The sequence below is a fragment of the Misgurnus anguillicaudatus genome, chromosome 11, assembly GCF_027580225.2.
Source record: "Misgurnus anguillicaudatus chromosome 11, ASM2758022v2, whole genome shotgun sequence".
Lineage (NCBI taxonomy): Eukaryota > Metazoa > Chordata > Actinopteri > Cypriniformes > Cobitidae > Misgurnus > Misgurnus anguillicaudatus.
Window position 1 is genome coordinate 30,687,994 of NC_073347.2, and position 27,094 is coordinate 30,715,087.

Sequence of the window (27,094 nt, forward strand, 5' to 3'; positions counted from 1 at the left end):
GTTCTAGTAATCCTTCACAACATGATCATACGGTTAATCTTAATAAAGCAGGCAACTTTATTTACACTTGTTTAAATGAACCGATTCATAGAAACGACTCCCGCACCGAGTCAGTATGTAAAGAATTCTCCGAGTGTCACTTACGTGATATTATTGGAAAGAAAATATTTATTTTTCAATATAATGCTATAGACTATAGATGCATGATAAGAATTAACAATGCTTGTCATGGTTTCACCAGCCAGGTAATAATCCATATCACGGTTAGCGAATCGATTCGAATGATTCATTCAGCTCGTTTCAAAAGAATGACTCGTGAAGGAATTGGATATTAACCTCAGAGGCGCTCGACGGACTCTTCATGAGGAACACAGGAGCATCTTCACCAATTCTTGCATCGGGTTATTTAATTCAAATTTTGTACACAGACTGACGACGTAAACATACCTGAGGATTAACAACATCGGACACGAAACAAAACCTTTTATAGAGACTGACAGTGGATACAGAAGAATGAATTTATCTTATTTATACACATTTTTTTTCTTCCTGTCCGTCTTATCTTTGCATGACTGTAACGATGCTGCACAGGTGAGTGCAAAAGTTTGAACATTGAAGTGATAAAATGTACATTAATGCCATTGCACTACAAAACAAAAAGTGACATCTGCAAAATGATGCAGAGGAGCTTCATTTTTCAGATCTAAGTTATCGAGTTATTCTTGAAGACTTTCAACCAACCGGTGTCTATGTGATTTTTAGTGGCTATATTAGAGTCAGTTCACACAGGTGTCTTGGTGTTTATATCTTTCGATTTATTCAATTAAATACTAACAAACTTTTTTTTGCTAGATGTTTTGCTTGAAAAATGTGCACGTGCTGTCCTTTATGAATTTAATTGTATTTTGGTTATTTTGTTTTGTCCAGAAATTGTTTAGGGCCACTGAGAAACTATCAAAAACACACATAATTTAAAAATGTTTATTCCATATTTTCCAAATATTTTTCACACCACCTTTATTCACAACTGCGGAAGCTCAGTGAAATTCAAGACTTCTCTCCTCTAACAAGACTGTATTTTACTGCCATGAAAAACATACAGGGGATCGGCTCTTTGGACAGAGGTCCTACAAACATCTGCCTAACAGCTTCTTGTATAACTGCCATAAAGCCACTGAGGAAAGAGTGTAAGAAATTTCTACTCTTACATGTGGTTCTTGGAGAAGACCGTAGAGATTGCCCATTGACCGAATTAATACATTCGGGACGACTTCTGTTAAATTGTTCTGTAAAATGAAGTAATATTTACGTTTCTAAGGGAACTCGGTTGACTTGGCTTCTGTTGTGCTGGCACGTTCCTCACTTCCTAAACATTGGCCTGAACAGAAAGACCTCAGCTTTTATGTTATGCCCCACAGGAGTCCCTATGTCCTAACACATGACATCACTCACAGCATCTGGCTTTCATAATTCGTCTGTGCCATTTTTCACTTTCGTACATAACTAATGTTTTGTGGTAATGTTCCCTGCAAATGTTTTTGATGTCAAATATCTCCTCCGTATGAGGCCATGTTCTTTGAATAAACTTAGTCTATAATTAAGCGATAACTGCTTGCCATCAAATTGTAACCAGGTGCTCAGTTAGTAGCTAACCTGGACGTTTGGGGTTTTATTCCTTAGGGTTGTATGGATAAGCAGAAAGTGATTGGCGTACTGCGTCAAATGGAGAAGTTTCTCAAAGGACAGGAGGTCCGGTTCACAGAAGGGCTTCGGGTTATGAAGTCCAAACTCACCAATCTTCAAAGCTCTGTGTTGAAGTTACCGCAGTCAGACCAGTCTTCATGTGAGTATGTTGGGCCCTTTCCATTATTAGCATAATATTGTCCTCTACAAGATCTGTAGATAGTTTTGTTATATAACTGACAAACAAGACATATAGAAATAAAAATTTAAAGGGTGGCTATTCTAATAAAATTGACATTTACCTTCAGTATATAAACCATTTTACCTATAAGTCTTTAGATTAAAGAGCACATACGGTCAAAGATATGCAAAAGGTACAAACCCCAAAGTAAACGATGACGCGTGTTATCGTCTCCAACGTAAATCTCTTTTCTTGGACTACAACAAACACACGGATTGAAGGCAACAGTTTACTTCCTGGGCCGGTTGACATAGACAAGACCGACTTTATCATAATTCCTCCCGCTTCGGACTCACAGCCTGTAAGTTAACTCCTGTTAGCATTGCATCGTTAGTGAATCTTTTAAACATGATAAGGAGCGTCGCATTTCCTGCTGACGTCAGGTATTAAGGCCAATCACAATTTACAGATTAACTGGCCAATCAGGAACACAGAGCTTTTCCGATCAATGAGTTTTGTACAAAATCAGTGTGCTTCAGGAGGAAAGGGATATCTGGAGCTACAAAAATGTACGGTATGTGGAAAATGATGTGTTTTTGAACCATAACCACGCAAACACATTGTATTATACCAAATACACAAAATAACGTTGTTTTTAGCAATTAAATAGATGCTCTTTAAAGACCAGGTAAAATTGTTTCTAAACACATTATTAATGTTAGAAATGTTTTGCTGAAACACGTTACAAGGTCTGTAAACTGTGTTGTATTGATTTGTGGATTAACACCGTAAAAATTGTTTTCATCATTTCTAAAATTTAGGATTATTTGGGAAGGGTTTAAAGGGTGGCTCGATAACGCACTGGAGCCACCAAGCATGACCCTGCCCCTAACAAAATCACGAGCATCCATTCAGGTTGCAGTTGTATTTGAAAGTTGAGAGAGACGGCAGTCTTCCTGTAAGTGGGGGTGGTTTCAGCACAGACAGCGGACACGCCCCCCCCCATTTGAGAGTAGAGAATAATGCCTATTTTTCAAAACATTTTTATTGCCGTTTTTCATTATTCAAATTTGGCTGGGTGGTTAATAACACATTTTTCTGTGGTGTGACAAACTGAGACCAAATTTAATACTTTACACAGACTTTAACCGGCTTTTGAGATGAGTAACATGCATTTTTTAAAATGAGTCAAATATCAGAGACTCCTCTTCAGAGAAGATTCAACTCATAAGTGGCCTTAACTGAGTTAAATTAACCAAAATTTGTCCAGGTTATTTTTAACACAATGCTGCATTGACCATCTGTAAATAAAGTTTGAGGTGTTTTGGTTCCTTTGATGTATCAGGAACACTTTATATGAGAGTAATTCCTTATTGATTTAGATTCCATTGAGAGGAGGTGTGTCTCTGTGTGATGTCATTTAAGCATCTGGAGTTATTGACTTGACTTCATAGACTTTAGCTCGAGGGTATTATATAACGTACTTCAAAGACTTATATGAAAGGACCTGAAGATTCAGAGGAGATTCATCTCATAAGTGGCCTTTATTAAAATGGAAAACCATTCTATAAAGCCACGGTGAGCTTTTGAGAACTGCCATTAACATTGCAACCAAGCAGACTGATATTTTTAAACTCAAATACAGAAAACCCCCCCAAAAATTGGTTTATCCTTAAAAAGGGAATTAATTGAGCCTGATGTTGTTTAATTGCAAGCACTATAAGGAATTAGATGCCTAATAACAAATGCATGCAGCGGGTTATGTCTTGTAAAGAAATAGTTCAAAATAAAAATTAACCCATTTTACCCTCAACCCATTCTAAGTGTACAGTATATAACTTTCTAGATAATAGGTGTATAAACAGATATGTATTATATGTATGGATTAGTTTTTAATGGATGGCTGTATGTGCCTTTTGGAGCTTAAAAATTAGGCACTAACACATGCCATTATAAAGCTCACAAGAGCCAGGATAATATAAGATAGTCATAGGCATCAAAAATGGTTTGATGGAGAGTAAAATATGAACTTCTTTTTATTTTGGGGTGAATTATTTCTTTAAATACTTTACTGTTACTGTATAGCATCCCTCCATACAGAAATCCAGATTGCAAATCAGATTCAGTTAACATGGAAGTTGTTTTTGGAAAGTAATTCCAGTATTTGGCCTTTTAAAATCCTAGTTAATGAGCTGAAATGGCACAAAATTCCAACAATTCAGAACTCTCTCTGTGTTGTTTGTATTTTATTAGCATGAAACAACTTTCTTCCTTCAAAGTGAGCAACAAGTGAGCTGATTTGGAAAAGTCTCAATTCACATGACTTAGCATTTCATAGCTCAAGTCAAAGGAAATTTGTTGTGGCTTTGTCGATTTTACATTTGAATTTAATTAAGCCTTAATTTACTAGGATTGGAAACAAGATTGATCGACAGGTCAAACTAAATGTGATTCCTTTAAACAGTCTGGTCATCTTCTAAAACGAAGTCTGACGTCATGCAGCACTTCCGGGTCTAACCGATCTCAAAAACCATAGGGAAACAACAAAAAAATCATGCTAATACACTCGTATAAAAAAACTACCAAAAACATCAGCTCCTAATTATTATCTCTACAACAAAATCTGAGATGACCAGACATGGACTCATGGAAATTGATTTTTTTATGTAAGGAATAATTGACGATGGGCCATTGAATTATAAGAAAATAATGCACACCCAAGGTCGCGTCGTGCCGTCAAATAAATAATTTTCAAATAATTCAAAGGGGCGTAGTCAATTATTCTGCTTATACCACGGTTACCACAAACCTTGCTCTGGTGCCTATTTTTAAAACATTTGACAAGTCAGGTGTGCAGTTATCAAAAAAGAATGCATACCCGTGTACATTTCTCAACCAATCAGAATACAGCGTTCAACAAACCATAGTATAAGAATTATTAATATATTGCTGTCATTGATTTCGTGACCCTGGAGACTGCAGTGTACACTGTGAGTTTATAAAATTTTCACCTAAATTATCCGATTTATGATTTTACATTTCCTTAGGTGCGTAAGTGTGTATTAGTACAGTACATGTTAAGGATATGGAAAAGGTACTAACCCCAAAGTAAATGGTGACGCAAGTTATCGTCTCCAAGTAAATATCTTTTCTTGGACTACAACAAACACACAGATTGTAGTCAACAGTTTACTTCCTGGGATTGGTGATGTAGTAAAGACCGACATTATCATAATTCGTCCCGCTTCTGACTCACAGCCTGTAATTTAACTCCTGTTAGCATTGCATTGTGAGCAAATCTTTTAAACATGGTAAGGAGTGTCACATTTCAGGCTGACATCAGAGGTATTCAGGCCAATCACAACATACAGATTAGCTGGCCAATCAGGGACACAGAGCTTTTCAAATTTGTGCGTTTTAGGAAGAGAGTGAAATCTGGAGCTACAAAAATGTACTGTATGTGGAAAATAATGTGTTTTTTCACCATAAACCACGCAAACACATTGTATTATACCAAATACACAACATAACGTTGTTTTTTAGCAATTGAAGTAGGTGCACTTTAAATGTGTAATATGAATAATAGTGCTCATTAACAGCTTTTCAAATAATATCCTCTATTGAAATAAGTGGAGGCTTGGACCCGGAAACCGTATTCCTTATGTCATGACTTAACAAGCAGATATAAACATGGGTTAATAGTTTCCTTGCGTGTTACATAAGACAGTAATGCTCAGAATTTATGTGTTTCTTAGTTTCAAAACTGCACAATGGCCTTACTCTTTATTTCAAATGGTACCATGGTAATGCCATGTTTTGTGGAGAAACATAATATGGATATGATTAAGTATAGTTAAAAAATCTAACATTTTATAGAGCATGCCCAATACATGAAACAGACCAGAATAAAGCATATTTCTGAGGGAAATGAGGAAAATCTGACCAGGACTTAATTTTGATGAATGGTAAAACTTTTCCTATACATGAAAGGAGTTTGAAGCGAGAAACCGAAATATAAAGAGGCATTCATCAGCCAAACAGGACAAACATTTGAAGGTGAAGCACGTTTACATTTTTTCATGTGGGAGATTTTATCCAAAGTATCTTACAGTGCATTACAAGTTATGTGTGTTTCCTGGGAATCAAACCCATGAACTTTGTGGTGCTAATGCAATGCTCTACCAATTAAGCTACACTGGTAGAAACACAAGTTCATATTAGTAGCCTAGCAAGTTCATTTCAATGAAAAATTTAAAAAGCAAAAATTGTCTAATATGTGCACTGATGAACCACATATTAAAAAGGTCAATTTTGGTTTCATGTTGACCCTAATGTAAACACTATCATTGTTTTTCTACGTGCCTTCTGTGGTATTGTTCCAGTATGTAAGTTGTCTGCATGAAATGAGGCATTTCCCATGACGGTTCCCACATCCAGTAACATGTGCCTGCCTTCTGGCAAAGTATGCAGTAATTTCCGTCCTTCATGTAACCATGTTTTTCTCTGACATCATTAACCCTGACCTTCTCAAAATTTCTTTTTCGCTGTCGTGTCATCTCTATAGCCCAGATTTCGTGTCCACCACTGACGGCTCCGGCCCATGGAAGGAAGTTCGGCTCGAAATACCTGGTGGGTCACGAGGTCCATTTCACGTGTTCTCAGGGTTATCGTTTGGTGGGACAAGGAACACGCGTGTGCCAGGAGAACGGCACCTGGAGTGGAGGCAATGTCGGCTGTAAAGGTCTGTCAGAAAGTTTCAACTTAATCCCGATCAAACAAAACCTCAATCACAGTAAACACCACTATTGGTGGGTGCACTGCAACAATCCTTCCTAAAATGCATTAAACTTTCGTTTACAAAGACATGAAACTCAGGGGTGTTCACTGATATGCTCACACAAAAATCACTGCAAAATACGCACTCCAGCAGGTTTTATCGTAGTTTTTGCCAACTCTATTGACTTGTATTAGATGTGCTGTGAGGTACGGTATTACTCCGCGCCGGGAACTTTGTTTCTATTCTTGCGATTGGCAATGGCGGATTAGCGCCACCACCTGGTCTGGAGTGTCTATTATTCAAGCTCTCAGCGGAAGAATGTACGGGTGTGAGGCGTTTGGAAAAATAGGTCCACAAGTTAAAAAACGAATGCTAAAACACATGTTGGAAAGCATCTTTTGCAGCGATTTTTGTGTGAGCAAATCAGTGAACACCCCTGACCACTCGGTGAGTTTCTCGTCTTTGTAAACGAAAATTTTATGCATTTTAGAAATGATTGTTCCAGTCCACCTATAAACCCATTGTAGAGGTGGGAGGTAAAACACAAACACCCGAAAATTCTCGGGGCAGCCGCATATGTCGAAATTTCAGTCAAAACTGTTCTATTTCATCATAAACAATCTGAAAACAGGGCTTTAAGTGTAAAATACCGAACTTGTCCTTTAATGAACTGATATGTTTAAAATGTTGTAGACTTATATTAAACTGAGACCAGATTTATCCCAGTAGCCTAGGAAAAGGTTCGACTAGTTAACGTGAAAACTAACCACAGAAGAAGAGTTAACGCTCTCATGTCCTTTATAGCTCCCTATGCAGGAGCGCTGGTGAACACAACATGGCCTTGTGATACATTATGAATTGTTTTCAGACACATTTCAGTCAGAACAGAAGGGGCAGTTCCAACACTATCTCACGAAAATTCGTACGTATTTTACGAGTTGGCTAATTCATATTAATTCATACGACCACATTCGTAAGTTTTTGTACGATTTGCCTTGACCCCTGTGATGTTGGGGTTACGTACGGGGTTAGTGGTTGGGTTTCATTTTTTTTTTTTATGAGAATCGTACGTTTTTGCACAATTAACTTTGTATGAATTCATACGAATTAGCCCGATTGATTTGAACGTGCATGAGGCACTCTAGGAAGAGCAAAAATTCGGCAGAGAAAGAGCATTCAGAACTCACAGTACCTGCATATCCAGTCAGCGAAAGGCAAGCAAGACAAAAAAAGGAATAAACGAAGAAATCAAATGAGAGTAAATATCGTGGCTTTTCCTCGAGTCGATGATGTGGTAGCGGTATTGTTTCCGCCCACTAAACACAGGACGTCGGATAGATGTGCAGATCATGTCTATATTGGGTCCGTCGGTCCATGACCAATTCTGGACATGTATTCGACGTCCAAACTAGGTCCACTATTTCGGGCAACATTTGACGTTTGAACTGGGTAATTTTTTGGACGTCATTAGGACGTCATATTTACGGCAACATTTGACGTTTGAACTGGGTAATTTTTTGGATGTCATTTGGACGTCATATTTACAGGCAACATTTGACGTTTGAACTGGGTGATTCTTTGGACGTCATTTGGATGTCTATGACATACCTATGTCTATAATACATGATTAGGCCTATAAAAATGTGTTTATTTACAAATATCAGGATTATTGTACCAACATGATTAATACTTACGAATAGTCTATATTATTTATACAGTACTGTTTTTTCTGCTTTCTTGAATTATATACAAATTCATCTAAATGTACAATTAAAAATCTGTAATTAAATGTTATTTTAAAAGTATATGACCATACTAACAATTTAACATGAAAATATTCATGTTATATATAGACAATGTTGAGATATGGCCGGTTGGCCGAGTGGTTAGCGAGACTTGCTTGTAACCCAGATATCGGTAGTTCGAATCCCACGGCCGGCATGAAATGACTGAAGTGTTTCGGTGTTGCAATGGATGGGTGAAGTGCAGAGACAATTCTTTTCGCTTTTATCATGTCTCTTTTCCTTACACGGCGGTCCTACGGATGTAAACATTTAGACGTGCAGAAGACGTAAAAAAAAAGACGTCGCCTGGCGTTACAAAACAACCCCTTTTATGGACTGGATTTGGACGTCCAAAAATTACATGAAAAAGACGTAATTCCGACGTCACTTTGCACAGTGGGCGGGGTGTAGTCCTCATCAGAGTCAACAATGCTTTCATCACGGAAACTCTTACATGCAAAACACCGTAACGTTATATATGTTATGAATCTTCCACGAAATTCACCTTCATCACAGTGTAACTGATGGTAATAAAAAACTTGTATCAATGCAATCTGTTTTTAGAATTGTCTTATAAATATAACTAGCTCGTTTGTTACCGAATCAAACAAAATATATTTTAAACTTTACCAATATCGATATGCTAGCTTAATAGTGAGTACTAAAATCCATCCTATTTGTTTATATTCATAGTGATAAAGTTAGGTGTATTATTATATGTGATTGTGACATGATGTTACTACATGCACCGCGCTCCTTCCTCTCCGCTCGTCTGAGGTAAATGCTTCTCCCAGCAGAACTGGTTGGCGTCATGCGTTCATGTGTTTTGGGGGCGTGGCTTTAGAAGAAACCCAGAAGGGAGGGGGTGTAGTGAATGGAAAAATTAGCTGTGTTTGCGGTCTACAGACTCGATTTTTATACTCTCTTTTCTAGAGTACTTACATTTTACTTATGTATTGGTATATAAAGACAGTTTAAACAAATTTGTAAAAAAGTTTTTTTTAGATAATTCCTGCCTATCCTGCCTTTAAATGATATTGATAAGCAAAAGCCTTAAAAAGTCAAAAATCGTGTAAAACCGTATGTACATTTGCATCACCTGCTCGTGTTCTTATACACGGCTCACAGATTCATTGCTATGTATCCAACATGAATTTAACTATATCTATATAATCAAGTCAATGGAATTCTTGGAGTTACTGTTATTTTGTTATTGTGAGCTGTGTAATGTGAAATCTCATTGAGATACATTACTGAGATAATGACTGAATACCTCCGCATGTGATTGAAATCAGTGGAGAGCCCAGAAATCATAAGGTACACTACACTACACAGAGAGATAAGGAGTAAGGGAAGAAAGGAGGGCATTCTTCTCTCTTAAGCTTCACTGAATGAAGCAACAATAGATGTCCTGAAACACTAAACACCTGTATGTGCATTCCTGCCCCTGGTATCTTCTCAACAGGGTTCATGTGTCAAGGCCACTGTAAAAAGATCTGGGCTCATAGTTCAGCATTCAGCTTGGAGTGTTACTACAGTACAAGTTAAATAATTTGGACTTAATTTCTGTTTCTCATGATCTTAAAAATACTTAAATGCTTTTTAATGATTTAACTCGAGAATTAAGGGGGGTTAACGGTATTTCATGCATTCTAACTTATTAACATAGTTTAAGGGGGCGTGCACACCAACGCTTTTACGCCCGCGGCCGGCGCATGTTATCAATGGAAGCTCAGCGTTTTTCAAATAAGCCAGCAGCTAGCAGTTTTTCTGCGCTCAGCGCTGAGCGCTGAGAAATGTTCAACTTTGGAAGAAAAGCTCCGCTCGTCAATGTCAGTTCTCACGCGGCCGTCCAATCACAGTGGAGGTGGGGCGGGACAAGTATCACAGCAACCAACCATCTCACAGCTGACGTATCAGAGCTACCAAAGCGCTTAGCTGAAGAAAGCTAGCACTCAGCTGAAAAACAGCTGGCATTCGGCGTCCTCAAGGCGTTTTCAGCCACGTTTAAAAGTTTTGGTGTGTCCAGCCCCTAAGAGTTGGATTTCTTACGCTAAACATAGGTAAAGTTTTAAAAAAGCAGTTGGACGGTTAAGAGTATTTCCGTGCCGAATGCACCTTGCCACACGTTTTATACAAGTACACTTCGTAAAAGTTTCGAAAAGTTTTTTTCCGAACATGGGCACATCTTACGCAGCATGAGTAAACCTTACGTATCATTTCCTTTTATGGGCACTTCCCCCGGAAAAGCACGCCCACACGTCAATCATTGGGAAAGCGAGAACCAAAGACACTCGCAACACTTCACGCGACAGCTTTTTTTACATCAAGACTCAATAATGGCACAAAAGAAGATGTGTGTTTTCGTATGTAAGGAGTAAAAAGCCTTTTACAGCTTTCCAAGTAAGCCAGCCTTAAAGAAACAATGGATATAGTTTGTTTATCCGAGGTAGCAGCGGAGTTTTGCGTGTGTGTTTGTTTAACGCTAGATTTCATACAGTAAGTAAAACTTTGTTATGTTGGACATCGGCGCCTAAGTGCATTTAATGTAAAGAATCGAACATGTAGTGAATCATAAGTTATCCAGTGTTGCTTTCTCGTGACTTGCTCCTCCCGTGGCATGCCCCAGAAGTGTCAGGTTTTTACAGAAACACTCGCTACAGCTAATTTGTCTTTTATACATCTGATAAAACTAAAGACTTTTCAGAGATATAAAGGATGAATACTACTCTATAGGTACTCAAGGTTAACATGAGATAAGCAGAAACAGTGTGTGTTAAAAGAAAACGCTTCCCTGCCAATGACGAGTTTTTACGGCCATCCATGTTTCCAATCTTATCCCCCGGATGGCGCTCTTACCCGACCTATAAAACACTGAAACATCTACTAAGGGCAAACAGTAAAAACTCTGTGTATGTTTTTTTTTCATCGCTCTGAATCTGATCTCTAACAAAAATCCTTAAAAAAAAATGCAATTATCTCCAGCTTTTTGCTCAAAATTTTGTATTTTTTGAGAGATTATAAAAAGAGAACAAATGAAGATAGGATAAAACTTTATATTGCATGTTTATATATATATATATAGAAGAAAACTTTCTGGAAGGCATTAAAGGCGGAGTCCACGATGTTTGAAAAATGCTTTGGAAAAGGAGACGGGCCAACTACTAAAACACACTTATAGCCAATCAGCAGTAAGGAGCGTGTCTACTAACCGACATCCTTGCCGGGTTGCGTATGTGTTGGGCGGGTCTATCAACAGAAGGTCCAGATTCTATTGGGGTAGGGGCGTGTTTGTTTAGGTGATTTCTAATATCAACATTGGCTTTCAAACATCATGGACTCCGCCTTCAAAAAAAAATCATCAAAAATGCTGGCGCTGGCTGGAAGAGAGTTACTGGGTTTGTTTTGCAAAGAAATGTGAAAATATAAATTTTTGGCAAAACATTTAATGTAAAAAAACTTGAGTCAAAAATACAAAAAGTGGATTATTTCATGATTTAGATCTACACACCTGAAGACGTTTGGTGTTTTGCACCACAACCTTTTCTGTTTGTAAATGTAAAAACGTAATAAATGCATTGGACTGGACAATGCAGCAAATGTCCAGCAAGTCATTCAGTTCTGTTTTAAAGCATTGCAGGATTCATCTCAGGGTTTGAGAGCTGTGACTTAGGCAAAGCTTTGGTACTTCTGTACTAAGTTTCACATTTATATTTATGCATTATCCAAAATGACTTACAGTGGATTACAAGGTATGCATTTTTATCAGTATGTGTGTTCACTAGGTTCAAACCCCATGACCTTTTGCATTGCTAATGCAATGATAAGTTTTTTTACATATTTTTGAGGGCTTTGCTATTTTATTTAGTAAAATGTGGAAAATGGCAACAGGAAAAAGTAATTTGGTTTGTTTAAACATCTGACTGGCAGTATTTGTTTTTTGTATAAACTCTCAGTGGGCAGAGGTTAAGCTCATTAAAGCTGGACCATGGTTCGATAGCACGCAACTATGCTAAGCATGCGATTGATGACTTCCTTTAATATCGCTACAGGCAACATTCAAGACATTCCAGGTGGTACAGTGGGACACAGTGTGTCTGAAAGAGAGCATGTGTGTGTCTGAAAGGGAAAGTTCATGTTTAAAATGACAGCACAGACAGTGTAATGTCTGTACTCCTGCAGGTGTGAGTCTATTTTCGCGTGTTTTGCTTCCGAAAGCACCTTTGAAAGTGAGTGAAAACGTAAATGTGTTCATGGGTAGTTCAGAAATATCTCAGGGAATGAAGTGAGCCATTTAGATCTGCAAATTCTCGTGCTTAAGCTTTCTGGGAAAGAAAACAAACACGAGAAAGATCGTGAGCACTGTCGAATAAAAACTCCAAACCTCCAAAGCTCAGAAAAAAATCAGAAATAGCAGCCACACAGATCAAAAGTGATCAAAAACTGTATATTTATATATGTTGAAAACATTTGAAATAAAATATGTTCATGTTTCAATTGAATCAGTGATTTATAGTTTTTGTATAGTTAATGAATCAAAGGTTGTAATGCTGTGATTCATCTCAAATCCGTATTCGGTGTTTTATTTTATTTTTAATAATTAAATCAGTCAATTAAACCAAATTCTGACCAAATTCCAAATGTCATTGAGCATTATTTAGTACAGTGGTTTTCAAACTGGGGGCTGCTAGATGGTGCCAGGGGGGCCCCAGTTTTATGAGATACATTAATTTATCGTGAATTCTGTGTAATTAAATAAAAAAAAATAAGGCTACTAACCAAAAGCACTATTTTTTTGTATAATTTAATGTTTGTTTGTTTTTTTATTAAAATGTTGAGTTTTAGAACAGTTTTTTGTCACAAATTTTCTTTGGGGGGCCGCAAAGGATGTACCGTACACAAGGGGGGCCGCAGGCTGAAAAAGTTTGGAAACCACTGATTTAGTAAAAACTGTAACCGAATCAAACTGTCATTACATCACCAAATGTTACATTTAAAGGTCTATTGTGTACAATTTTTGCGGCATCTAGTGGTGAAACTGTGAATTGCAACCAACTGCTCAGTCCACAGCTCACCCTTCCCTTACGAAATGCATAGTGAAGCTACAGTAGCCGCCACAAGACAAAATCGTCATCGTCTGAGACAAAGGCCCTGTCCCAAATGGCGCACTCCGGACTTGTGGACTTCCTCAGAGTCTACACTTTGATGACAACATGTAGTGCAGACCTTAGGGACCCTTGACGCGAGTCCACGAGGGCGCACCGGAGTCGTATTTTAGGACAGACTTGAGCATCACACCGGAATTAGGAAGAGAAGTTGCCCATCAGTGTAAACTCCTCCCATTCGTCGTCTGATTGCTCTTTCGTAAGGCAGCAGTGGTGGCTTTGCCGAAGACCGCATCAAGTGTGCAAAGGGGGCGCTGATGAGCACACTTTGGAGCTTAAAAATGACAGATGGGACACCCTACGGACTCGTAGACTAAGCGAGCACAGGGCCAAAAGTAGTGACAAAACTGATTTATATCATACCAAATATGTTTGTCCGTTTAGGGCTACTGTAGAAACATGGCGGCGCGAAAGATAATAAAAACAATACAGTTCATTATGTAAGGTCTTTATATACCACTGATAATATAGTTATTATGTGTATATGTTATATTGCATTTCTGTCAAGAGATCCTTTTACAAGTTACTTAATGCATTTTTAAACCACCTGGATTATTATAATTAAAATATAGACACAGCATACTAAACAGTTCGAATTTTTCAAAAAGTACAAATATTTCAAGGTCAAACAATTTATATGAAGAAAAGACACAAAAGCGTTCACCAACTACTGTAAGTCTTAGATCCGGTTTGTGCATTAATTCTCCCCTTGCGTGTCCAGTTAACAGTATCTCTTCATCTTTCGGCTAACACATGTTAAGGCTCCTTTCAATGGGCCTCACAGAAATTTACAGCAGCAGCAATAAATTCCCATTTTGACAGGAGATGGAAGTTTGCTGTGCGCATCTGATGTGTAAAGATGTTGTGTGGCACAGTAGCTGTAAACTAACTTCACAACCGTTTACAGTTATGGATGCAAATGCTTACCGGATTCTATAAATGCGATGGTGGCCAAATGGGAAAAAACAAAGTTTAGTTTAACTGTGATTTAAGAGGCTTCTCAACATTTCCACGAGATCTGTTTCATTTTACTGTGCCATTCTGTACAGGAAATATGGAGAAAATTGGCATTCCAAAAACATTTCTGATGCTTTCCTTGGGCACAAAAAAAATTCAGCCCTGTACAGACAAGGAGATCAAAATCTGGGGCATTTTAGGTATTTATTGTGTTCTGGCCTAAGCAGGATTGTGGGTACGTGATGAAGGCTGAATAAAACCTGAACCTGACAAGAACCTGTCTGCATTATAATTCACCTGTAATTTTTGCAATGATTAAAAAATATATATTCTCATACGCATGTAATGTATACATGATGATTGTATTTGAAGAGCTCAGATGCAAAATCCGCTAAAAGCCACTTCTGTCAAAAATGAGATAATGATATTAACCGAATGCTCTTGGCACGTACTATATGTTTATTAAAAACTTAAAGGGATAGTTCACCCAAAAATGAAAATAATGTCATTAATGCAGTGGCGGTTCTACACGAGGGCCAAGGGTAGCCCGTGCCTCTGTAGACATGTCCCTGGCCACCCCTGTGGCCACCCCGTGCTGACCAAATAAAAAAGTATACATTTATTTTGATTTTACACGCGAGCGCCAAAAGCGGAACTAATGCGACGTAACGTTCTACACCGGCAAATTGGAGCAGCGCACCCAATCACTTTAGCCGCCCGCGGGTGCTGCTCGGCGAGTGTCTCAATTCGTTTCCAATCTCCCAATGTTGAGAATGTGTATGCAGATTTGGGCACTGGTAAGGACTCTAGCTGACTTGACATTGGGACACTGTTCACTTGTTCTCCTGTGGCGTGGCTGCTTAAGCACGTTGTGATCATTCACAGCTGTACTCATCAACAACCGGTGTCATGAGCAATTCAGTGGCCCAAAACCAACATCTCGCTAACTTTTTAAAGTTTACATATTGTAAAAAGCGCTGTAATTATGCTCTTACATATACGTGCATAAAATTGGAGGAATATAATTAAATGTTATATATAAAAATGTTTACTATTTAAAATAAATATTATTCTAAAAACTGATCAGATTGTGGTCCCTAACTGTCTAGCAATGTGTGTTTATATGTAAACTAAAACAAACGTTTGTCTTTATAAAAGTTTGCATTTCATAAAGTTTATTGAGTAGGCTCGCATGATTTTCGGTTGGGGGCGTATATAAAAAAGCTAAGCTCCCCTTTTGCACCTGCACTCACTCTTGTATTAAATAAATATTTATATGATTGTAAAGTAAAATGAAGTTTACAGGGCAGTTTCCCGGAAAGGGATTAGACTAGTCCTGGACTAAAATAAATGTAAGAGCTGTCCAAACTGAAAACAACTTGCAATGCCATATCTTGAAATACATCAGTGCTCTTTGTTTTGCTTCAAAATGCAAAAAGTAATGTATTTAATAAGGCATGTTTGTTAAAACTAGTTATATTTCCTAATTGAACTAAAGCCTAGTCCTGTCTAATTCCTGTAACCACTCCTATAATCTTTAAATATAATTTCTTGTCATTTTTTTATGTGCCCCTCCGGTAAAACACTGGCCCCCAGTAACAAAAATTAAGACTTTGTTCAGCATTGTTTTCTATTGCGCGTCTGTTGTGAAGCACATGCGCGAGACTACAGTCACGGGACTGCAGTGACGCGGATGACGAGTTATCTGGGGCACCCCAGCTGTTTTTTTTTTGTTGTTGTTTTTTGTGCGCCCAGGCTTCATTTACAGTCTGAGGGAGACGCACGCTGTAAGTTTGAAAAAAAAAATCTTCACAAACATGTCTGAGGATAACACGTCATCCGCGTCTCTGCAGTCACGTGACTTTAGTTTCGCGCATGCGCTTCACAACAGACGTGGAATAGAAAACAATGCTGAACAAAGTCTTAATTTTTGTTATTTTTTGACCAAAATGTATTTTCGATGCTTCAAAACATTCTAACTGACCCTCGTATGTCACATGGACTACTTTGATGATGTTTTATTACCTTTCTGGACATGGACAGTATACCATACGTACATTTTCAATGAAGGGTCAACAAGCTCTCAGACTAAATATAAAACATCTTACTGTATTCCAAAGATGAACGGAAGTCTTACGAGTTTGGAACGATATGAGAGTCATTAATGACACTATTTTCATTTTTGGGTGAACTATCCCTTTAAGCTTCAAATCGGCTTAATCCTAGCCTCAGGCCCTTCAGAAATACAACTTTGTTGGTAGAATCTATTAAACGCCATGTCCTCAAAGTGCCTGGAAGACAAATCAGTAACGACCTTGAATCACGTTCAAATTTGGGTCCCTATTGAGTACTTGGACCTGAAAACAACCAGAATGTGGCAGCCACTTCACAGTGCCCCCTAATGTTTGGTTCACATGTACCCTTTTTGATCTGTAATGTGGACAGATGTTTTACATTTCATTAGTATTGATTATATATATATACTCTGTAACCCAAAGAGAGATTTTGTGCCAAATATTGTGAATTACTTACTATCTTTCCTCTCATCAGAGCTTCAAAGCATTCTTCAGTATATTTTGTGATAAGGAAGTTAATGACGGTTTTCACTGCACACAGATGTGAGTGTATGCAGCAGTAACCCGTGCCAGAACGGTGCCACCTGTGTGGAGACACCGAACCAGTACAAGTGCACCTGTGCACATAACTGGAGTGGAAGCCACTGTCAGTATCGAACACAAACAGGTCTGTGATCAACATATGCTTAAGTGTTTTCAATGCTGCATAACAGTCTGATATGTTTATTATTATGTTATCATGTTTTTATTGTGCTACTTAGCTGTATTTTTTTTAGTTATGAAGGCTTAAATGAAAACAAACCAACTGCAGTTTGATTGATATTAATTGAAATGCACAATCAAAAAAGTGATCTCGTTTTGTAACCAAACTTTTCATCTGATGTTTATAAGTATACATGGCTTTGTATTTGTGGGAGATCGTTTCATTAATTTCTTCTTTGTCGTAGCTCCTCCAGAATGGAGCGTTATGAATGATCCGGCCTTCAGCCGCAAACCCCGCTGTGCAAAAGTGGACCGAACCCAGCACTGTAGCTGTGACGCTGGCTTTCATATGAGTGGAACCTCAGACAACAGCATTTGTCAGGGTGAGTCTCACGGGCCATGATTCATAAAATATGATATTTCATAAAAGTCTAGTCTAAAAATAGCATAGCAGAAAAAATGTAAAAACCGAGAATCGAATCGAACCGTGTATTTTCTTTCATTTGATAGAAAGAATTTCTGGAAGGCATTAAACTTTTGTGAAAATCATAAAAATGCTAGAGCTGGCTGGCAACTTTTTTTTAAATGCTGGCAGGGAAAGAGTTAAAGGGTACTGCCGCAGTGACAGCTGGTGTACATATTTTGACAATTTTTCTCAAGAAAACAATGTAACAATGGAAAAATGCATGTAAAGCAGTAACCATTGAAAATGATAAAAATGCTCAAAAGCTCATTAAATCACTACACTGTAAAAAAGTTGGTTCAACTTAAAAAAGAAAGTTATCTGGGTACCTTAACATTTTTAGTGAATTCAACTTAAAAATATTAGTTGAAACAACATTTTTACACAATTTTGAATTAAAGAATTAAAGTTGAATTAACTTAACATTTTAAGGCAACCAGGTAACTTACTTTTTTAAGTTGAACCAACTATTTTTTTTCACAGTATACATTTATTATAATAATAATAATGATAATCACAAAAGTACAGTACATTTGCATAATTTAAGGCTGTTAACAAGTTAACAAAATATTACATTAATAAATGATTAGTGCACAGTGAAATCGATGTGGTCACAGGTGTTCATACATGAAGCATCCAATCTAAATAGACAGACCCAGTTCCGGTAGATGTGAAAGTCGGCACACCTCTGATCTACTGGTCGTCCTTCAACGTGATGCCCAGCTGATGCCTGACCAACGATCACCGGCAGAACCCACTTAATCTCCGCTTAATCTCCTTATCCGTTTATATGTGTATATATACATATATATCTCCCAAGGGTTTTTCCCTCCCAGGACTTTTTTTTATTTCCTGGGCTAAACAGCCCGGGGTTTTTTTTCTCCTAGGGGGTTTTTTACCCCGGGGAGGCAGCCTTCTTGGGCTTAATTTAGCTTCCTCTTCTAGACGTTACATTAGTAATACGCTCGCTTATAATGTCGAGTTATACCCGCAGCAAATTTGACTGCTTATGCTATTGTGTATTATGTTGTGCTATCTGTCGTTTTTCTGTGCTTTTACTGCTTCTATTAATGTAAAGCTGCTTTGAAACAATTAAGTATTGTGAAAAGCGCTATATAAATAAAATTGAATTGAATTGAATTGAATTAAATAATCTGTTAAATTGCGTTCTTACACTGTAAAAAATACTTTGCTGCCTTAAATTTTTTTGTTGAATCAACTCAGATTTACAAGTCATTTCAACTTACTATTACATTGTATTTATCTTGACTAGAGATGAGTTGTTATAACTACAGGTGAGTTGTTATAACTTATAAAATTAAGTTGACTTTTCTCAACTATATTTTATAAGTTGTGACAACTCATCTCTGTTGACATGACTTATATTAAATGACAAATGACAAATATTTAAGGCAGCAAAGAATTTTTTACAGTGTATGTGTGTTTATGTGTACAGATGTGAATGAATGTGAGGTGTATAAGACTGAGCGCGGAGGGTCTCTATGCCCTCACGTCTGTGTAAATGTCCCGGGATCTTACCACTGTTCCTGTCCCACTGGTTACAAACTCCTCGCTGATGGAAGGAGCTGTGAAGGTAAGAGAAAAACTGTTGTAATTGTTCATTCCTTCACTGCTGTGGTTATAAATTCTCAAAGATATCATTTTGCAGCCTGACATTGTCATACTCAATTCTAGTAAGAATTTGAGTCTGATACCGCTCCATCGGGCTGTGATTATGGGGCGTGTTTCAAACAGACAAAAATCCCTCTGCACTCAATTCGATAGACCTACAACCAATCAGAGCAACCGAGTGTGTACCGTATGTTGAAATGGCGTCCTTTTTTTGCAGCCTGACCTGAACTGCTAGTTATTTCGCTACAATGAGACTAACTTTGTGGTTGTTAGCGAACAAACATCGACACCTACTATGTTTACAACAATTCATTCATATCACGACATTGTGAGTTATTTACTAAGTCAACCATTTGTAAGTTAGATGAACTTCATCCACGGGCTTCTGAAAAATAGCTGGCAACGACTGCGTGTTATATCCACATTGTCGTGCACGTCGAGTTGTACTGTTGATAATAATAATAAAAATAAAGTTTTTGTTCGAGCATAGCAGTGCCACCGAACTTCCTGTCCTGAAATGTTGTGGGCGTGGCTATGTTTGGCTGGCACCCATGCTAATCATTTTGTATTCTGTAGTTCTTAAACATCTATGGGGCTGTTTACACCAGGTATTAAGATGTGTTTTCATCGATCTGATCACAAGTGGACGAGAGAGACACATCACGTTTACACCTGGTATTTTAATCCGTCTCTTTTGTCCACTTTTGACCGCTTCTGTCCTGATTACTTTGAGGGAGTGGTCTGTTGGCGAGTCTCTCTGCTGTCATTTTAACGCTATCGGGTTTATATGGACGTGAACTAATATTATGTCGGAATCCGCTCCTTGTGTTGTAAGTAAACATGCTGCACAGTGTTTTGTAACTTACATTTGTAACTTATGTTAGAGCTTTATCTGATATTTCACCGCAATTGATGAAATATGATCGTGCAACTTTCACACACTCATAAAATTAAACTATGCGGAAAACAGCCGCTTTAGTTTTATCAATGAAAGGCCAAAAATAGTGCTGTACACTGTGTGTTTCTGAGCGCCAGAAGTCAGAAAAGATGTAAAACATTGTGTTCAGTATCTCAGATTAGATAAATGGGTGGAGAGAAGGCAGTCGCGTGTGGCCTGTGACGTGAATTGTGAAGGGGTTTATATGCTAGGGCTTAAAGGGATAGTTCACCCAAAAATGAAAATTCTGTCATCATTTACTCACCCTCATGTTGTGCTGAACCTAAACTTCTGAAGAACCTTGATTTCTAGTGGTTTGGATTAAGATTTAAAAGACATACTCTGTGAAAGCCATTTGGACACCTAACAAAGACCTTCAGGGCTATATGAAGTATGTTAAGATGAATAGTAAGTGTGTGGAAGGGAATTGGTTGACTGATTGGTTTTTGGCTAGTGTCTTAGAGGAACATTTTGGGAGTAAAGGTAAAAGAGTTGTTCTGGCTAGCTTTCCAAGGCCTTGATATTAAACAATCCTGCAGAGCTCCTGGATCTGTATCAGTGATGCGCTGTATTGAAGGATAATTTACACCTAAATTAACAGTTTTATTAATAAGTAGTGGTGTAGTGTGACAAATATTACAAAGCTGTTATTGTTGAAGCAATAATCAAATTAGTTTTTCTAAAATGTTCCTCTTATGTCTGGTTTCTACCAAAGGTATGGTACGATACAGAACTGTATGATTCGGAGGCGGTAAACTATATTGCATTTCCATTGCGTTATATTAAATTAGTTTTCATCACAGCGAGATGATCTTACACAGCCACTCGGTCAGAAAAAAGTGGTCAAAAATGATCTCTAGCATACTGGGTTGATACCCTTTCGAAAAGTACACTTTTGTACCTAAAGAGTACATATTAGTACCTCAAAGGTACATATTGGTACCAAATGTATACATATACATACCTAAGCCGTTTCTCAATACCAAGTCCGCCAAACTCGGACTTGTGTCCTTCGTAGTTCGAACTGGCAAGTTCAGACTCGGAAGAACGAACTCCTGACGCGAAATGCATTCTGGGAAACTTCGCTGTCATAAGTAAGTCCACACAAGTCTCCTCTGATGCATCCTTGATAAAATGGGCGGATCAAGAACACATCCGGGGATTTTATGTGAACTTGGGCTTGATGCGAACTTTGAATTGGAACAGTACTTGGGCCGCGACTGATGACGTTTAACAAGTCCACAAGAACGCAAGTACACACAAGAACGCTTATTGAGAAACGGCTCTAATCTCACCTCTCTTCTTAGGTAGCCACACTTTCCAGCTCATTCTTTTCCTTTGTGTTTTTTCTCTCTGGTCCCTCCAGATGAGGATGAATGTCTTACACAACAACACAACTGCACCCGTGGCACCACCTGTATCAACACCGGAGGAGGATTCCAGTGCGTGAACCCCGAGTGTCCGCGCTCGCAGACTAACATTAGTTATGTGAAGACCTCAACTTTGTAAGTGAGCTTGTACATTTCATTTTAATTTCTTTAAGACACTGCTGTTTTCTTTATTGACTTAATAGGCTCCTTAAATTTGCACTTAACAAGCCTAAACGATGTTCTTGAATTTGGTTTTTCAAAAAATATATATTTAGCTGTAGTATAGCTATGTGTTAATCCTTTTCTTATAAAGGGAATGACATGAAGCACCCTGAGTGCACCTCCTTGTTCTGGATTTAAATAATAATTTTATTTTAATAATTTTAATAAAGCAGGTAAAACCACGCTAGTAGGGGCAGGACCCTTTAAAAAGGTCCTAATACCGTTTGGTTCCAGTATGTACCTTTGAGGTACTGATAGGCACTCTTTATGTGCAAAGGTGTATTTTTTGAAAGGGTGACAGCCCCAGTGACAGCTAGGGACCATGGTAGGCAGCTCACTAGATTTTGAAACACAAAACTCGCTTAATGAGACAGACATTACATTTATGCAGTTGCTTTTATCTTAAGGTGTACTGTTCTTCTATGTATGTTTCCTAGGACTCGAACCCATAACATAAATGACGCAATGTTGTACCAACTGAGCTACGGGAACACATTATGTAATAATTACAAAGATTTGCTCATGTTGTTTCTGTCTAGAAAACAGTTCAGAGTATGTTTTTCAGTTGTGTATCCATAGCAAACAGATGGCGGTCTCTTAGCATTTTAAACGGCAACTGGGGCCCACAAATGTCTCTGTAAATCACTCGCCACTTGCTCGCGGTATCATTTAAGTAGGTTGCAATCATTTGTTTTTCTTGCATGACACTTTTATTCTCGTTTATTATGTAAGTTGTTTGTTAAGCTGACGTGAGCTGTGAATAGCCCCTTTGTGTCCTGGTAAATGTGAGAAGCTAAACCTTGAAGCTTTCAGACATGCTTTTCACCTTAACACCAAGGCATGTTAAGATTGTAAATACATCACTATTGAAAGTTGTAACATGATTACATATAATGTAATAAATCAAACATCTGAAACATCTGTCTAAAACCGTCTTGAAAGAATGTTACCTACTTGTGCACGCTGCCAAACTGCTGACGTATTGACTTAATAACTGCATCCTAATAAGAAACGTGGAACTATAGCTGTGTTCACGATTGACCCTCACAAGTACATTTTTTTGTCTTCTATTACAGCCAATGTGAAAGAAATCCCTGCCCCATGGATAGCCCCTCCTGTCCATTGGCTGCAAAGACCATCTCATATCACTACCTGTCCCTCCCATCCAATCTGAGAACCCCCGCCACCCTGTTCCGAATGGCCACAGCGACCGCTCCGGGTCGGCCGGGTCCCGACAGCCTCCGTTTCGGGATCGCCGGAGGAGGTGACGCCAGGAGTTTGTTCGTCATGCAGCGCTCAGACCGACAAACCGGTGAACTTATCCTGGTTCAACCGCTACGGGGCCCTCAAGAGCTCAGCGTGGAGGTAGAGATGTCCGAATACGCCGATCGCACCTTCCAAGCCAAACATCTGGCCCGAGTCCACCTTCTGGTTTCAGCCTATGAGTTCTGAAGAGGTTGGGATGTATCTGATGTGTCTATATTAAGTGCTAATGTTTAGACTTAGGAAGAATGTTTACAAAGTCTGAATGATCGAGTTGTACGTAAAGGCAGCACAGGGTTTGATGTTGGGGTGCTACAAAAATGAACGTTGTGGAAAATGTAATGCTCTTATGGAACGAGACTGATGTTTCAACTCTAATGCTTTTGCTTTAACGCTGGTAGAGTTTTTTTTTTTGGTAAAAGGCGAAGTGTGGCTTTATTTGGAGGTTAAAACACCAGTTTTATGTCTAAATGCAATTATAAATAAGCTTGTTACCTGAAAAGTGTAAACACTGTCTGTAGCAATGCTTTGGTTGTTTGAGATCCATCATCTAACTTTTGGCAGTCAAAACCAGTGTTAGGGAAAGTTACTTTTAAAAGTAATGCATTGTGTTAATTAGTTACTTTTCATGGAAAGTAATACTTGCGTTACTTTTAAGTTACTTTTGCGTTACTTTTTCTTACTTGGCTAAACCTTGATCTCTTTAATTTGCATATTTCCATCGCAAAAATGTCAAGTTCTTCAGTCCTTCAATCTCCATTTCTGACTCAAACTGTTCTCGCTCAGGCACATACGCTTAGATTGCGTAATTCTACATGACTATGTTCAGTTTAATTCAGTACGTTTTTTATTAAATTAATTAAACTAAAAAGTAACTTGCATTACTTTTTTTTAAAAGTAACTCAAATAATAATGTGTACATTTATAAAGTAATGCGTTACTTTACTCGTTACTTCAGAAAAGTAATATTATTACGTAACGCACATTACTTGTAATGCGTTACCGCCAACACTGGTCAAAACAATAAAAAAAATCATTAGATTTGCAACTTTACACTTCACCAAACCAAACTGCAATGCACAGCTGACTTAAGAATTACTTATAGTCAATATGCATTATGCATTTAAGGATATCAAAAAGTCGTATACAGTTTGATGTTGATCAAAAACAAAATGTTTCCAATTAAAAAAAAAGATATTTGACTTGTTTGTTGAATTTGTAAAGAATCGCAAACAAACACCGACAAAGTGTTTGTCTGAATGATGTCAGCAATGAATAAATGCTGAGGAATGACTGCCCGAAGACACAAAAATTAAACAAACCTCAGAAACATCCTGAAAGATTGCTTCTTTGTATAATCCTTGTTAAACAGTTAAAGACCAATATCTTAACGGGACACTCCACTTTTTTGAAAAATACTCCTTTTCCAGCTCCCCTGGAGTTGAGCATTTGATTCTTGCCGTTTTGGAGTCCATTCAGTTGATCTCCGGGTCTGGCGCTGGCACTCTTGGCGTGGCTTGGCATGGTCCATTGAATCTGATTGGACCATTGGCATCGCGCTAAAAATAATCAAACAGTTTCGATATTTTTCCTATTTGGGGCTGGACTCTTCTGTGGTTTCATCGTGTACTGGGACCGACGGAAAATTAAAAGTTGGGAGCTGCTGTACTTTGCTGCTGTGGCATGGTTGCGGCAGGCGTGGTGATGTTGCGTACTGCCCAAAAATAGTCCCCTTGGTTACTTTTAATAGCAGTGGACTATTTTCGGGCAGTGCGTAGTGTCGCTGCGCCTCCTGCAGCCATGTTACAGCAGCAAAGTCTTTGATTATTACGCCAGAATGAGAGTATAGTTCCTAGCCATATCTGCCTAGAAAATCACAACTTTTAATTTTCTGTTGGTCTTGGTGCATGATGTAGCTACGGAACAGTGAAGTTTTAAATGGGAAAAATATCCAAACCCTTTGGTTATTTTTAGCGCAATGCTAATGGTCTAATCAGATTCAATGGATTGTGCTAAGCTATGCTAAAAGTGCTAGCGCTAGACCCAGAGATCAGTTGAAGGGATTCCAAAACGGTAAGAATCGGGTGTTTAACTCTAGAGGAGCTGGAAAATGAGCATATTTTGTGGAATGTCCCTTTAAACTTCAGTTGAAAGCTTGTATATGTGCACTGCTGTCAATCAGTTTGTTTGTTTGTTTGTTTGTTTGTTTATTATTGTTTGTTAACAACAGCACCTCTCAGCATCTACCTAGATGAGTTTTTATGATCTTTCATATATGTTGAATGTTTTTGTTTATTAAGAATGACCTGAATCTGAACATTTCTATTTAATATACTGCTGTTCAGATTTGCCTTGTCATGTTAGTGTATATCAGGGTTTGTATCTCAAATTGAAATCAATAGCTACTTTAAACAGTATTGAAGTGTATTTTACTGTCGTGCACACACTTTGTTTCTGAATAAAAGTCATTGTGTTTTGATTCTGTTTGTCATTATCAAACTGCTGGTTTTGGTTGTTCTTGCACATAACAAACTTAACAAAGAATGGAAAATAATGTAAAGAATAGAAATGTATTAAAGGAAAACACCACCGTTTTTCAATATTTTACCATGTTCTTACCTCAACTTAGACAAATTAATACATATCTATCTTTTTCAATGCGTAAACCTAATCTTTGTACACCGCGTTGTGAACGTGTTAGCAAGTCTAGCCCCATTCATTTTTTAGGATCTAAACAAGAATGAATTTAGAAGCCACCAAACACTTCCATGTTTTCCCTATTTGAAGACTGTTACATGAGAAGTTACACAAGTAAGTATGGTGGCACAACATAAAATAAAAAATTTTTAAGCGGATAAAAAATGAGAACTATATTGTATGGCGGAAGAGCACTTAGTTTGCAGCACTTCGACCTCGGGCGCAGTAATATTGATGGAAGTTTGAGCGAGAGGGGGAGGAGTCAGGAGTGATGATGTTACTGCACGCCAATGTCGAAGTGCTCTTCCGCCATACAATATAGTTCTAATTTTTATCCTTTAAAAAATCACCATGTTTTGTTTTGTGCAACCATACATGAAACTACTCATGTAACAGTCTTTAAATAGAGAAAACATGGAAGTGTTTGGTGGCTTCTAAATTGATCCCTGTTTGGATCCTAAGGAATGAACGGGGCTGGGCTGAATGCTAACACATTCACAACGCGCTGTACAAAGATGAAGTGCACACATTGGAAAAAGATAAATATGTATTAATTAGTCTAAGTTGAGGTAAGAACATAGTAAAATTTAAAAAACGGTGGTGTTTTCCTTTAACGGTGCCATAGAATGGAGACTATTACAGTTGTGTTTTGGGAGTCCATAGTGAATAAACAAACTGACCGCTCAGAAACATCCATTTCCGATCTCCAAATAATTGATTATTCCTCAAAATCGGTATCTTTGTATACAGGCTCAAACATAAGGTCTGTTTACACACACACACAGAGCTACGGAACTGAGCTGCTCTGAGAAACAACCAATCAGAGCAGAGCTTAATTATTATTCATGACCTTTCAAATAAGGTAATAATAGGCCATTTCAGTCTAAAGGCAAATCCTAGGGTTGTAAATGGACATGTAAAATATATATTTCTGGATCATTTTTGCACTTAAAAAAGCCACATACCTATCAGAGAACAATTTAACATATTATCAATGCATTCTTTGGCATCTTTAATAAAAATTGATATACAGATGTTTGATCTTTTGACTCTGTAACTATTATGATCTGTGAATATTCATGTTTCTTAAGAATTATATTAAGGTTTATATATAAAGCCATTAGCTATTCTTTCCAAAAATCAATCTGACTCGCAATGTGACCTTAAAAATTAGAGGAACGCCAGG

At 37.9% G+C, this 27,094-nt stretch overlaps 1 protein-coding gene across 1 annotated transcript; it reads left to right on the plus strand.

Moving 5' to 3' along the window:
- Positions 1 to 311: 311 nt before the first annotated feature.
- fbln7 (fibulin 7) lies at positions 312 to 23,782 on the plus strand. The gene is made up of 8 exons (XM_055171009.2): positions 312 to 591; positions 1,681 to 1,843; positions 6,429 to 6,605; positions 17,164 to 17,289; positions 17,570 to 17,707; positions 19,244 to 19,381; positions 21,723 to 21,861; positions 23,025 to 23,782. Exons 1-8 carry the CDS (start codon positions 514 to 516, stop codon positions 23,398 to 23,400), a joined length of 1,335 nt encoding a protein of 444 aa, XP_055026984.2. The 5' UTR covers positions 312 to 513; the 3' UTR covers positions 23,401 to 23,782.
- The last annotated feature ends 3,312 nt before the right edge of the window (positions 23,783 to 27,094 follow it).